Source organism: Mustela putorius, unplaced genomic scaffold (genome assembly GCF_011764305.1).
Source record: "Mustela putorius furo isolate JIRA1106 unplaced genomic scaffold, ASM1176430v1.1 tig00003845_pilon_pilon_pilon, whole genome shotgun sequence".
Taxonomy (NCBI): domain Eukaryota; kingdom Metazoa; phylum Chordata; class Mammalia; order Carnivora; family Mustelidae; genus Mustela; species Mustela putorius.
In genome coordinates, this window is record NW_025421998.1 from 80482274 (window position 1) to 80497952 (window position 15679).

At 36.4% G+C, this 15679-nt stretch overlaps 1 protein-coding gene and 1 long non-coding RNA gene across 10 annotated transcripts in view; one reads left to right on the top strand and one right to left on the bottom strand.

The window, feature by feature from the left end:
- POT1 (protection of telomeres 1) overlaps positions 1 to 6502 on the bottom strand; it is an 80760-nt gene extending 74258 nt beyond the window's left edge. The window contains exons 1-2 of one of the 7 annotated variants that reach the window (XM_004741853.3): positions 6317 to 6502; positions 5020 to 5200 (exon numbers count right to left, since the gene is read on the bottom strand). In XM_004741853.3, coding sequence (XP_004741910.1) covers positions 5020 to 5142 — 123 coding nt within the window. In that variant the 5' untranslated portion in view covers positions 5143 to 5200; positions 6317 to 6502. Of the gene's footprint in view, positions 1 to 5019; positions 5204 to 6137 lie in introns of those variants that run through there. The other 6 variants (XM_004741852.3, XM_004741851.3, XM_004741850.3 and 3 more) reach the window with 6 other exon arrangements.
- LOC106004635 overlaps positions 6301 to 15679 on the top strand; it is a 36439-nt gene continuing 27060 nt past the window's right edge. For all 3 annotated transcript variants that reach the window (XR_006601391.1, XR_006601392.1, XR_001177675.2), the window contains exons 1-2: positions 6301 to 6369; positions 10151 to 10196. This is a non-coding gene — a long non-coding RNA (uncharacterized LOC106004635). The remainder of the gene's footprint in view (positions 6370 to 10150; positions 10197 to 15679) is intronic.

Consider the following 15679-nt stretch of genomic DNA (forward strand, 5'->3'; position numbering starts at 1 on the left):
TTCCTTTTCTACAGTCCAAGAAATCCAAGTTTCACCCACAGGAAGACTTTTGATCCTCACCACATTGCCGTGAATGAGGAAGATGGGGGACAGAAAACTGAGTCATTGCTGAGAGTAAAAATTATAGTTGGCCTATACTCCACAAATCTCATATTAGCTTTCAGGATAAAAGTGAATATTAGATATTAAATGTATCACCCCCCTCATTTTTAAAGATTTCATTTATTTCACAGAGAGAGAGACACAGCAAGAGAGGGAACACAAGCAGGGGAAGTGGGAGAGGTAGAAGCAGGTTCCCTGCTTCCCAATGTGGGGCTCAATTCTAGGACCCTGGGATCATGACCTGAGCCTAAGGCAGACACTTAATAACTGAGCCACCCAGGTGCCCCGTATCACCCCCAATTATAAGAAGGAATACTAAGCAAATTCATCTCTGGCTGTACTACAAGAAATGCTAATGGATATTTTTCAAGATGAAGGGAAAATTGGGTCTACTGGTAAAAATAAAACACATCAGATATAGTAAATATGTCAGTCAGTATAAAATACTGTATTTTTGCCTTCTCTTGATTTCCTTAAAAGACAATTTCCCATTTAAAAGCAAGAGCTAACATTGTAAGGTGGAAGTTTATCCTAACAGCTCAAGGAACAGGGGAGTAGGAAATGAAATTTTAATGCTATAAAATTCTTTTATTTTATTCACTTCATTCTTCAAGTGAGAAGAATGAAGCAGAACATGAGAAATAAAAAAAAGTGTCATGTGAAAAGTGTACAATATTGACTCTAAGTAGATTTTAATAAGAATGTATTGTTAGTACTAGATTAACCACTAATAAGGCAGGTGCTGTTCAAACCAACAGAGAAAATAGAATAGAATGGGAAACAATATTTAACAGAACCCAGAGAATTCAGGAAGGGAGGAAAGAGGATCACAGGAAGGACAAATGGAAATCAAAGAGCAAGACAGTATTACTTAAACACCATTATAACAATTACTTTACATATAAATTAAGCACTCCAAATAAATGGTGAGTGTAAAGGCCTATTTAGCCAGAGTGGCTCCATCCGGTTAAATAGTGATTTTGTTGGACTGACAGACTTGATTAAAAAGCATGATCTAATGAATGCTATCTAAGGGATGCTTAAAATATAAAAATAAATTAAAAATAAAAGACATATCAGCCAAACAGTTAATCTAGGAATGCTGGCATGGCTGTATTACCAGAAAAAACAGATGCTCAAAGAGGTACCAGAGATAGAGACAGCTGATAATGACAAAAGGATACATTCATCAAAAAGAAATGACAATCCAAAATACATAGACACTTAATAAAAAAGCTTTGAAACAGATGAATATTGATATAACTAAAGGAAGAAACAGACAAATCCACAATCATACCTGGTTTTAACACCTCTCTCTCAGTAACTGATAGAACAAGGAGAAATAAAATCAGTACAAATAGAGAAGACCTGAAAACACAATCATACAAGTTTATACCATTAACATTCACAGACCAACAGACCAGACAATTGCTGAAAACACATTGTTATCAACTACAGGAATGTTCAGGAAGGCAAACCATATGTGACCTATTCAATTAAGTCTTAATAAACTTCAAAATACCTGAAATCTTGCAGAAATTACAAATCAGTAACAATAACATATTTAGACAGATCCCTGTGTTATTAAATGTCCCCAGTGTTATTAACCCTTTAATCTTACATCCTCTTTAAATGCATCCCTTCCTCTTCTTTCCTTTACAACAAAATGTATTCTTTAATATGAAATGGAATATTTAAAGTGAGAAATCATAATTATTTTGTTATTGATAGTTTACAACAACTGTATTTACTTCACCACTTGTTATTAGTAACCTTGTGTAAATTTTTAGGACTGCTGACAAGTTTGAAAAGAATTTCTATTAAGTTTCTTTCCTATATAACCTTAAGATTTGTAACAACTGTCCTTGAAGTACCTGATTCCATTGTTTCAGTACCTATTTTTATCCACTAACTATACATCCCATGCTAGGTTTAACAGTATATATTCATACCCTCCTACAACTTCTGACTCTGTACTTTTCATCTATACTACCCAAGGAGTGGGAGTGTTCCTGGAGAACATTTCTTACACCAGGAGAGGTGGTATATCTGGCTATAAATGGAACTAACTGCAAAACACACAAATACAACTCATTAAACCTATTCCACAAGTCAACTTCCCCCTACCTACATGTTCCAAAAATGTTCTCAGCCATTCCAATGTCACTTGATAAGACAGGAAATGGGATGGAGGGGGAAGGCAAAATGGAAAGAGATAGCAATCTTAACCATTTTAGGTTAAAACATTCCACTTGCGTGTATTTTACAAATATGAAAATGTAAATTCGTTTCTAAGACTCCTAACATGGTATTGGGCTTGTTCAAGTAAAGCCTTTGAAGCTTGAACTTCACTAACTGCAAAATCATCCTGTCTCTGGTGAATGAGATTATGATACATTATTTTCACTGAAAACTATGAGATTAGGTAAATTCCTGTCCAAAGGCATGTTAATGATACCATTATATTGACCACAGTAATCAGCACTTACTGAATACTTAGAAGTCATTAAGTACTTTACATTTAATCCTCACTGCATTTCTATGAAGTAGGTTCTATTACAATTCCTAGCTCACAAATGGAAAAGATAAGGTACAGGCAGATAAAATTACTTTCCCAATTACAACACTAGTAAATGGTGGGTCTGTGCTTGAATCCAACCAGCCTGGAAGTCTCCAGGGCTTCCACTCCTTTTCAGGGTGCTAAACTGCTATAGGATAAATTTGTGAACGTGGTCTATGAGTTTTGAGTGTGAGTGTACTGGGAGGAAAAGGGGACAGGGTGAGGAAAGAATAGAAGAGGAAAGGAAATGCAGATAAATTTTTAAAAATGTAATGTGTTTTATTTCACTTTAGTGCAGTAGTTGTGAAGTTGACTTTAGATAGTATAAAAGCTAGTCACTGTTAACCAAATGCAAAACTGACTCAGCTAAAATTTAAAAACTTTCTGTTCCTATTACAGGACTATGACTTCCATAATCAAAATATCTAAATACCACAACATACTCCAACTCCTTGAAAGACAATTCCTGCTTTCACTTTCTCACCCAACACTGAATCCTCAAACCACTGAAAGCCAACCCAGCAACATCAGTCTTTCCAAGTGACCAGTACTTTCTTGATTATTAAATCTAACAGATATTTTCCAAATGTTTTTGCATGTTTAGCAGGAACATAATGCTTTGGTTAGTGGCAAAGACAATGAAAATTCAAATCACAGCTCAGCCACTTACTAGCTAACCTTGGATGAATTACTTAACCTGTATCTGTTTTCCCAACTATAATATGGGAATAATAGTATCTATTCACAGGGTTCTTTCAAGACTTAAAAGAGGGAACATATGTAAATCACTTGAGTGTGTGTACCAGAAAGCAATTTATCTAAGAGTTACTACTTGTGAGTTACTAGTTATGATACTACTCCTTGAATCTTACCTTACTAAGTATACAAAACATCACTCTCTCCTGGTTTTTCTCCTACGCCTCTGGATTATCTCTCTTATTCATGCTACTTTCTTAATATTGACATCCTTCAATACATCTTCTCATTCTGTTCTTTGGCCCAAATCTCCCTGAGGAGGAACCCTATGAGCTCCAGAACCCCAAATCTATTTGCTTACAGGACATTACTACCTGGATACCTCTAATAACCTCTGAAAGATATCCAAAACCGAACTCATTATCTTTCTTCCTAAATGTATGCCTATTATTCTCGCAGGGTGAACAGGACTTAAAAGCAGGGAAATTTCCGGAACTCCTTTTTAACCTCTCTCATCTAATCATCTTCCAAAACCTATTGATTCTGCTTCTTATCTTGTCAGTTCCAAAGCAAGAAAGTCTAAATTCTAACACCAGCTCTACTACTTATTAACTGCATCTTTTTTTTTTTTTAAAGATTTAATTTATTTATTTGACAGAGAGAAATCACAAGTAGATGGAGAGGCAGGCAGAGAGAGAGAGAGAGGGAAGCAGGCTCTCCGCTGAGCAGAGAGCCCGATGCGGGACTCGATCCCAGGACTCTGAGATCATGACCTGAGCCGAAGGCAGCGGCTTAACCCACTGAGCCACCCAGGCGCCCTATTAACTGCATCTTAAGCCAATCATTTAACCTTTTAGAAATGCAGTCTCCTCACAGCCCAAGAATAATAGTACCCAATCCATAGGGTTTTATGATGATTAAATGAGTTGATATACATAAAGCACTACCAAGTTCCTAAAAGGGCTTAATGTTAAATTCTATTATTATTATTATTTCATTACTATTTTGTCTGTCTCCATCCCATCATCTCCTCTTGCCCCTGGTTCAGACCAACATCAACTCTAAACTAAATTACTGCAAGTCTCTTGCCCTTTCTGATATACTCTTCACCTAAAAGACAGAGTAATCTAAACTCAAAGTAAGTCATGTCTTTGTCCTGCTTAAAATCTATTAAGGGTCTCCCACAGTTTTTAGGGTAACACCCAAATTCTTCAACATGCACTTGAGGGCTGCTTATACCCAAAATGAAAGGTATAATCTCCATCACCCTTTTAAGTTCCAGCTCCATCTTCCTGACCTAACTTGTCAGAACCAAAGGTTCCCTCCTAAATGTTCACATACCACAATGCTAATACCAACCTATTAATTATAATCAGAGATTAGGTAAACTGTCCAAACCCAAAAGAATTCAGTCCCCTTTAGTTCAAGGATCATATTCATTCATCTCTGTACCCTCGGAATTTATTCCACTGTATCACAGAAGAATTCAATAAATGTTTGCTAAATGAACACTAAATAATTAAGAATAACAGCACCAAATAATGACAAACATTGTGACACACATAAAACTATTCCTAAAACAACTCTTAGAAATAAGCTAAACATAAAAATAAGCATTCCTTTTAGAAGAAAAAAGCATTCTGAGTGATGAAAATTCTTACCTGGATGTATTTTTTGCTATAATCACAACCTGGCTGTAGAGAACTGATATCTACTTTGTTTAATTCACCTAGAAGCTCAACTTCAGGCACTCCATTGACTTCTTTTATTAATTCAAGTGGCATATCAGCTCTGTTTCAAAATGTTGTCCAAAGCAAATTCAACTAGGAAATTGACAGCTTGCTGCTGAAAACACAAAGACCAGCGTTTTACCCAAAGTATAGTCAGTAGTTTTAAGTTTCTTTGACTTTGCTTTGCTTTTTCTTTCCTTTAAGTTAGTAATCACTCTTTGGGGGTGGAGTGGATTATTCTGTAATTTTATTACAAGGGCTTATATACGCCTTCCCCTAAGACACTGAAACTCAAGCCTCTTCTACTTAGTTTTCTATTTAAAGAAGTACCTCTAAAAGCCAGTTTTTGGACCTGTGAAAACTTCACTGGCAATGTCCTTTGGCAAAACTGTGCTTTAAAATGTACTAGCTACCGGGGAAGGGGAGGGGGATTGAAAAATTTGGTTTTTTCATCCCTTAGCAGTTGTGATATTGTGTACTCAAATTGGGCACCTGAGACGCCTGGGTGGCTCAGTGGGTTAAAGCCTCTGCCTTCAGCTCAGGTCATGATCTCAGGGTCCTGGGATCCAGCCGGGATTGGGCTCTCTGCTCAGCAAGGAGCCTGCTTCCTCCTCTTTCTCTGCCTGCCTCTCTGCCTACTTGTGATCTCTGTCAAACAAATAAATAATTAAAAAAAAAATTGGGCACCAAAAGGTTATTACTCCAAAATATATGCTGCCTCCTGCCTCCAGCCCCTATACAATCTCAAGGACTATTAAACTGATACTAACTTGTGATTTGTAGTTTCAACCTTATTTCTCAAACGTCTTACGTGGGACACGCACCAATGCCAAAACTTAATTTTAATATGTGAGCATCAACCTTCCCCAAGCCCCTGGAGCTCTGTGAGGGCGAGGACTTAGACTACCTCAACTCAGAGGCTCACAAAACGCCAAGCAAGATACTGAACACGGCCCTCTCACGCTAAAGACAATTATGAAGGGTCTTTTTGCAATAACGACACCAAATTTTGATCTAAACTAAACCTTTTTTTTTTTTTTTAAGCATACCCGCTCACAAACCGAAAGACATCACACCCATCCAACGAACTCCACACCGACATAGAAATTCACTCACCTACGCACTAAAAGAAAAACAAGGAAGTTTAGAAGGGCGCGCAAGTGACATCACACGCGTGCGGCGGCCCAGTTCTCACGCATGCGTATACGGTCTCTAGGGCTGAACTTACTGCTCTCAGGCCCGCGGAGGACGAACTGCATGCGTGATGGTTCCTAGGCTAAGGTATCCTGGAAGTTTCGCATTTTACGTAGATGGTGCGGGCCAGGGGGAGGACGGGTCCTTAGTACAGTATCCGCTAGCAATTTTCGTCCCGCCGCCGGTCAGTCTCCTACGGTCCAGGCGGGAGGCGCGGGCGGGGAAAGCGGGGGCGGCCCGCTGGGCGATTCATAAATCCTGTAACCAATAAAAACTCTGTTCCAAACCCGGGGCGGGATTTGAGATTAGAAGCTCCTGTGGGCAGGGCACTGCCAGTGCTCCCGGTTCTCCCTGCCCTTAATACGCTTAGGCTGTGGACAACTATGTTTAAATGCCAAGGGGGAAAAAAAATAAGAAGATGAAAATCTGTTGAGAGAAGATACATAATTCATGATAGGAGGTGAAATGAAAGTGGCCAGAATCCGGAGCCAAAGTGGAGGATTTCACTTAGGGAGAGAAGGCACAGTATTTCTGAGTTGGATGAGACAATAAGAACTAGAAGAGGATCTAAGCCTTACTTAGCATCGTTTTTTTCAAATGGATAGTTCAGCCCCTAAACTCAGCTTCTTGTCCCCGCTGATTTGTGCACGGTATGTGCATACAAGGGCGTGAGGGGAAAGAGAAGGTGGGCTAACAGAAAGCTTCCTGCTTAAAAAATAGTTACTTTAAACATAGCTATTTCCTCCTGCAAATACATATCTACGGCGGATATCTTAGTCCAGATTAGCCTTGGAACCAAATATTTATGCAATTATTTATTACATCCTGTCTTTGCATTGAGGTGGGTTTCACTTTTATCAAATGATGAGAAATATAAATAGGAAATTAACAAAAGATTCAGTTAATAATACGTCTTATTAATTATATTCCCAAGTCATAGCCCTATAAACCAATGAAGACGTTAATCCAGTCTATCTAAAAATAGCATTACTCATTGATTAAGTCATTTCTTCGTAAAATCTGGGCGCATCTGGGCGACTGCGTTTTAGGTAGAAAAAACGGGGGGAACAGGAAGTGCCCTGCCCACAGGAGCTTCTAATCTCAAATCCCGCCCCGGGTTTGGAACAGAGTTTTTATTGGTTACAGGATTTATGAATCGCCCAGCGGGCCGCCCCCGCTTCCTCTGGCCCGCGCCTCCCGCCTGGACGGTAGGAGACGGACTCTGAGCCACCAGGCACCACCCCCCCAGTCCAAAGTTTTATAGTCCAGTTCAAACAAAAGAGGCAAAGTACTTTCTCTGCAGTGGACCCTCTGGCTCTATTTCAAAATGGCTGCAGTCGTGTCAATTTTTCATACTACAATGTGAAAAGCTCAATTTTTTCAAAGTTAAAATGAGATTCTCACTAATAAATAATGAGCACTAAAAGTCAATACGTATTTTTTTTTAAAGATTTTATTTATTTATTTGAGAGAGAGAGAGCGAGAGCATGAGAGCTGAGAAGGTCAGAGGAAGAAGCAGACTCCCTATGGTGCTGGGAGCCTGATGCGGGACTCAGTCCCAGAACTCCAGGATCATGACCTAAGCTGAAGGCAGTCGCTTAACCAACTGAGCCACCCAGGTGCCTGATAAGTATTTTTATTAATAAAAGCATAAATATAAAGATATGGTGCTGTTTATAAGTTATTAAGCAAAGATAAAAGGAATTAATCTACATATTTCTGGTACTTCTGTAATGGAGACCAAGCTACTTCTGTTCCCTGCACAGTAGGCCTGTCAAGAGGAAAGATGTTGGGTAAGGAAAGCAACTTTATTTGGAAAGCCAGCAAACTGAGGAGATGGTGGACTATCGTCCCAAACAACCATCTTCCCTAGTATGAAATTCAAGTTTCTTTTATGTTAGCAAAAGGAGGAAGTCAGGGGGAGGTTGGGGTCAAAACGATTACTGACCTCTGTAGACATCTCAGGAAGCTTGTATAACTTCTTTGTCTTTGGTCAGTTGATCTTTATATACAGGAATCTGGTCATGCCATTTCTTAAACATAGCATAGTCAATTCTATATGTATTTCCTTATCCTTGGATGGGGTAGATTTGGGGTAAAAATCAATTTTTATAAATCTTAGTTGTAGCATGCCTATATGCCGGGCTAAGCAGAAGTTTCTAAGCTTGAGGTCACAGTGTCAAAAGAAGCAAGCAATGTGGAGTCAGACATGCTAAGTTTCTCCCTGAGACACTTCTCTCATGTTAGCATTTTTACATTGCTGTTTACTTTTTACTTTTTAACCTGAAACTCTGAATTGAATTTCCTCGTCACCCAGTACTTCAAATTTATTTTCTTGGCAATAATTGCTGCATCATTAGCCAATTACTGTTGTGATTTACAATCTTCCTGCAAGCTGTTGTTGGCACGTTGCATCCCTACAGTTTGACAATATCATCTTACATTTTCTGAGATTCCCTAGCAGATTTCCTAGCTAGGTGACATTGGTCAGAGTTCATTTCCTTGTAACCTAAGGGAATTTTTGTCCAACCCTACTGAACATCTAGATCAATTTATAAAATCCTATTTCAATAAAGCATCAAATTTTTATATGATATATTTGAAACAAGATAATTCAGACAAATTTATAGCAAATTTATGTTTAAATTAATAAATTTAAATGATGAGGTCTGTAATCACTTAGTGCATATTAGGAAGGTAACATAACAGGGAATCTAAATGTGCAAAGCAAGGCCTAGACTAAGCAAGAAGGGCCAAGATTTTCATATGAGGAGGAAAGGGTCATTCTCCTGTTTTGCATCCTGCCACATGGCACCTTGTGACTCATACTGAGTGAAAGGGTTAAGATAGGTTGACTCCACAGAGGTAGCCTTCTGTTGAGTTATACTAATGATATATGTTGAGATGGAAAACAAAACCTCCATTCAAAAAAAATAACATGAGTATAATTCAGAAAAAGATTCTCTGACAACTTGGCTTACAGAACAAAACTAAGACTTGCAGGTGCCTATGTGTGGGAAGAACCATGTTGCCTAATAATATGGTTGGTTCTTAGGTTTCTCTGTACAGGTGAAGAAGAGAGAAATAAAAGAGGAAACCATCAAAAAGCTAGATGGTGTGTACTCTCTGGTGCTTGTGCTGTCTTCCATTCACAAAAAAAAAAAAAAAAAAAAAAAAAAAAAAAAAAAAACTTTACTAGAGTAAAGTTACTGAGCTCACAGTAAGGAAGCAAGGAGCTTTGTTCATGTTCATATTGATACCAGTATAACCGAGGCAGCACACAGAAGAGATGTAGAAAAATAAGAGGAAAAGACCTGCTGGAAATTAACAAACATGAAGGATAAATTAGAAGATCTTTCAGCTTCTTAGCACTGTAAAAGTAGGGGTTTATGTCTAGAGTTTAGAGTGCCTCTTTTTTACATGCCCTATATTTTATACCATGAGGATATGTCCTGGAAAATCCTGCAGTAACACTCACGTATAGAACCTCATTTCTATGTAATCTTAGAATAAAATATTGCACTGATGGCTTGTTTGTTTTGGAAAGTCAGTCATTTAAAAGTTGGAGAGCACCATAGCAGGTAGCTATTTAATCTGCCCAATATTTTTTCTCTTTTTTTCCTTTCTTTATTGAGTGACCCAAAATAGGAATACTTTTAAAGCCTTTATAATGAAAGATTTTAAGTAATGGAAAATTGATGAGAAGGTTGCATGTTTTTTAAATTCCTCATGGTTATTTGGTATAATAGAGAACCATTTGCTTTAGGTTCAAAATGCATTTTTAACACAAAAAGACATTTCCTAACTTTGTCAGATCTTCTATTAAATAGAGTCTGCATTTATTCATTATATTCCTACTTTTTTTCAGGAATGGAGAAGCCAACATCACAGAGTTCCCTTAATGAACACTGAAGGTATTTCATTCTTTTTTCACCTGTGTACAATAACAGTGAGACTTTCTATGGCTAAATAGCAGTGTATCTTTTCTTCCCACAACTTGCCCATCAAAGATTATGTGTTGTTAGAATGATAGGGCTGTAGCCAACTGAATTAATTAGAGAGTAAAATATCATTTGTGTTGGCCCTACTTTTAACTAGTTCTCCATAGTAAAAAATTAGTCTAAGACATCCTTCCTATGATTACCGCAGAACAGAAATGATTACCATATAATCACATTTGAAAAACTTCAGTTTAATTAGGGTATATTCAACCCAGAGTGCAGTGTCAGAGTCTGGCACAGCCAAAGGAATACAACAGATGGAGAAAAACAAATACTCTGCCATTCCTACTTATTTTCATATTAAAATGGTGTAAATGTGTCCAAGGTCTAGAGGCATGTTTATTTAACAGTCTTGTAACTGTATTAAAATTTTAAAAAAAGATAAAGAGGAAATACATTCTTTTTCATTTTGTCATTTTTCTCTAACCATTAAGATTTTTTTATGTACTCCAAATAATCTGCTAATTCTATACATATTAGACTCCCAAATGCTAATAATAACTTTAATCAGTCTCATCCTAATTTTTCTTTATCTTAGAAATGCCTCTTTTCCTTCCATTTATTCCTGATTTTTTTTTTAAGATTTTTTTCATTTATTTGGCAGAAATCACAAGTAGGCAGAGAGGAAGGCAGAGAAGGGTGAGAAAGCAGGCTCCCCACTGAGCAGAGAGCCCGATGCGGGGCTCAATCCCAGTTCCTCAGGATCACGACCCGAGCCGAAGGCAGAGGCCCTAACCCACTGAGCCACCCAGGTGCCCCCTCCTGATTTTCTTTATATCCTATCCTCTTTGCCACAGTTAAAGATTCAGGAAGGAGCACATAACCTAATGCATTCCAAGGAGAGATGAAGAGATATTTGCTGGAGACTTACCTAGAAAAGATAAGTCTGTAAGTTACTAAATTACCTTCTCGAAATGTTTAACCCAGGCCACAGGAAAAAACAGGTTTCAAATCAGTAATCACAGAAGTGTTGAACAAGGACCTTGGATGATGATGGCTAACAAAATATAAAAACTCTCTCCAACACAAATCACCTTTAATGGCCATAAATATTACAAAATATTAAATCTAAAGTGGTGATGGAAAACTAGAATGTCTTTTATCAATTAGTCATGTCATTTGAGGACTCCTTTAAATACAGAAAAAAGAGGAAAGAGGCTTACAGAAGAGGATTGAGCAGCAGATGTGAAATGGTACCAAAGGATGCTTCTTGCCCAGAGCAACACATTCAAACAGTTGGGGAGGCCCCCAGAGAAGGGATTATTTGGGTGAATGCATGTGGAATAGCTGGATAGAGTCCTCTTCTTCCCTGGGCATCAGCTACATTTGTCCTTGGAACAAAGTGGCAAGGGTGAGTGCCTGCATCATTGAAGCCAGACATAATCAGACAGAAATTTCTGGCATAGTCTACCAGCATTTTGCTCCCACAGTCTCCTAAGACCAGCTCTTATGTCAGAATGTACATCCACAGTCAGGCAAAGACAAACTATCAAACAAAAATATCAGGAGCTAGCAGAAGTATTGCCAAAATTTTAAGGAAAATATGCTTTACTAACATCAGTTACCAAACCCAATCTGACAAGAAATGAATCTCAAGATTGTAGAGAGCAAACAGTAAGTAGACTTTAAAAGAAATCTAATTAGCTTATTCAAAGTGAGTCAAAATGTTACAAAAATATCAGAAATAATAAAGGGACCTATTAAAGATGTAGGATAGTAAATGAGTATAAAATAATTGGTGTGACAAGTTTTTTGAAAATATGAAATATTTTGTATGTAAATATTAAACAACACATTACTGCACAAGCATTGGGCCAAATAAGATATCAAATGGCAAATCAAAATATGTCTCAAAAAAAAAAAGTGTGTCTCAAAACAAAAGAAAAAGAAAATGCAATATTCCAAAACTTATGGGATGTAGCAAAAGCAGAAAATAGAGTGGAATTTATGTAATAAATGCTTGTATTGAGGAAAAAGGTTCAAATAAACAACATTAATTGTAAAAATTTACACCAATAAAATTTAAAGGCTAAATGAAATGGATAATTGTGGGGGATATAAATATCTAGATTTGCTCCAGAGTGATAGAAACCGAATTAATGAGAAATTATAGATAAAATGGAAGAGACAGTAAAAGATCAACTCTTGAAAAATACACGAGTCCCTGAAAACAATACATTACCTGTTATAAAAAAAAAAAAATACTTGATTAAAACATTTCACTTTTAAGCTGGGGAAGAAACAAAATCTCTGTCCACTTCTAACAAAGAAAAATGATGAAGTAGAACTTTTATATTCGATAATAACAACACAGATGATCCAAAACTTCAAAATATTTTAATAAGTCATACCGTACGTATTGAAAGAGGGGACCATTTTGAGAGAGAAGGCTGAGAGATCACTGACCACTTCAGATCATGAGCAAATCTGTCAGAAAAGCATGTTTCCGAGTAGTTGGTGCCATCCAGTGAAAAAGTAACTCTTGTGTTAGACATCAGGCTCAAGTGTGTGGGCTGAAAAAGCCTTCCCAATCCTTTGTCCTCATGGAATGGCAAGGGAGTTAGAGTTGAAGGAAAAAAACCTACATATTTTTTGCAACAAAGCAGTTTACCAGACTCTTCTTCATGTTAACCCCCAAAGTTCTCATCTTGTCTCCTCCTGCATCAAATCCCGTAAATAACTGAAGCCAGAAAGAGCTTCTCACTTTCAGAGGTATGCAGCATTATAGAAGGAACGTACAAGGCAAAAAGTCATTAAAAAAAATGAAAAGCTAAAAACAAAGTCAACAAAATATTTCAACATGGAGTAGATAAAAACTTTAATGAAGTATTTTTCTGTGAAATCAAATAGATTAATAAAGAAAAAAATTCTCCATGTTTGAAGATGTCAAGACAGAAATATGGGAACTCAGAGGAGAAATAACACAACAAAGTAAGTGGGAACAAAGATAAAACCATATGAGTGATACAACAGTTGAAGCACCCACACCACTGAAAACAAATCTACCTAAATGAAGAACAAATTTCAGTTTATGGAATTACATAATAGAAAAAAAAGGCATGTAAATAACTAGGAAGAAAGATATGTGACAACTTGCCAAAAATAGATCATTATACCCATACCCAGGGTCCACATAAGAAAGAAAAGAACAATTAGAGCAGAAAGTAGATTTAAAAATAGAAATCAAGAAAAAAAATCCCAAAATTAAGAAAACACTTGACAACAAATTGAAGGTTGACATCGTATTCTAATTGAAATGGACTCAGACTTACTAATACTGTGGCATTTTCACATAAATTTCTCGGAGAGATTTCTATGGTACATAAGCCACCAAAACTAAGTCAAAACAAAACAAAAAAAATCTCTGTTGGTTTTAATCTTCTCTACAGCATTTTTCAATTTGAGAACAAAATAAAGCAATTCTAGGAAATCCTCAAGTAGATGAATTGTGACTTAAATATTTTATACCATTCTAAATTTTGGTTTATCTATAAAAGGCAAGATAAGGGATAGTGGCTGACTCCCTTGGTATATAGCCGGCTCTGAAAATATAAGTTGTTTGCTCTCATTTGCGTAGCCTATATAATTTCTACCAAATTTAAAAAGACTTCTTAAAAGCTTCATAGAAGCTTCAATATGGAAATATGCCTTGTGAACCTCCAACACAGGAAGGTAAAATAAATGTTTCTCCTACTTACTCTTCTTATTCTATGCGTTCTTCTTTTCTCAGAGCACATTCCCAAAAGTGAGTTTGTGGTAATGTACAGATCTTCCCAGCGCAATTCTTTTTAGTTTGTCAGTTATCTTTTTGGGAAAATAAATAATGGTGCCTGGACACGAAGAAAGTTTTCTTTTTTCCCTCACATTTGTAAGCATAATTTTATTGGGCTGAACTTATATTAGATATAAATGGTAAATAGTTCAAGTAATTTTAAATTATGCTATGATATGTATTTCTTTTTTTAATGGAGACCATCTGCCTTGATATTACTCATTTCTCTATAAGTAGTTGAAAAACAAATATCCTTAATTTCTCTCTTTATCCACTTGTATTTTCTGCATCTTAAATCTGATGGTATATGGCAGACACTCTCTCTTTACTTTTTCTCTTCATTTCCAATTTCTTTCTTCAAATATAAATTAAAAATAAGAGATGTAATTCTCTATGTTGAAAATAAGAGACTCCACCTCACCCATTTTCTTAGGGAACTTTAGAAAACTTATAAGTTCTTTCTCTATCTCTTTGAAATGTATGTAAATCTTTTTAAAGAAAAATAGACCTGTCACCAGCTTTATGACCCAAGTATATGTCTTCCAAGGACCCGTGAGCCGTCTCTTGGAAATATAATTATGAAGAGAGATAGCATCCTGATCCCTCCCCATTCCTGTAGCTTCCCTCATTTAAGTGGCTGTCTTTCTCCAAGTTGCAAAACTTCCTCCTAGCATAAAGATAGAAGTTTGTCTTTCCCTTGGATAAAGCCAATTAACTCACACAGATGGTCATGTCAATTATCAGGTAAATTTAGAATGAACTGTGTGGTGACAAATAGTGCTGTCAAGTTCTCTTTCTTGGTAAACTAAATTCCTCTATTCTAGACTTGGCATTTAATTTTAAAAATCTAAACATAGAACTATATACATTTTGATTCAGTTTTATCTGGCTATATTCAGCTCGTTTTTTTCTAGCAGATCTTTTTGAATGTCAACGTGTTCTCCAAGTATTAGCTATGATTTCAGTTCTGGGTTAGTAACGGATAAGTTTATCTTTTATTTTTCCTCTAGGTGAGAAATTGACTAGCATTAGTTATTCTCTGGAACAATACAATTTCCAGAAAGATAATAGAAACCACAAAATTGAAAATGTATATCATTCAACACTTGATGTAATAATATGTTATTAGACCGAGTATGTCTTGAACTCATCTATAATGTTCATATATGCCAGGCATTGTTCTAAATAGAAATATAAACCCAGTTAACTTTTATTGTAGCCTTTGAAGTAGTACAATTGTCACACCATTTATAGATGACTAAACTGAGGTACAGAGTGGTTGTATAATTTACCCAAAAAAGCTTTAGATAGTAAATAGTGGAGCCAAGATCTTAAACCAGAAAATCTCACTCCAGACTCATTGTTTTAAAAACCAAGCTCAATTCCTGTTCTAGCCAATGTATTACTTTGTAGTAGCATTGCAGTTTTATCACATGATAGATGAATTCAATGTTATTTTTATTGTTGATAAAATCTTTGGAAGTATTGTAAAATGTTTTTGTGTTTATGCTCAGAAATTTATTTTACCAATTATTTTCATTAGTTCTAAGAACCCTTTTTGAAATAGTAGTGGTTAAGTAGTAGAACCTTAGAAAAACACAAAGAAATGAAATTATTTAATTAA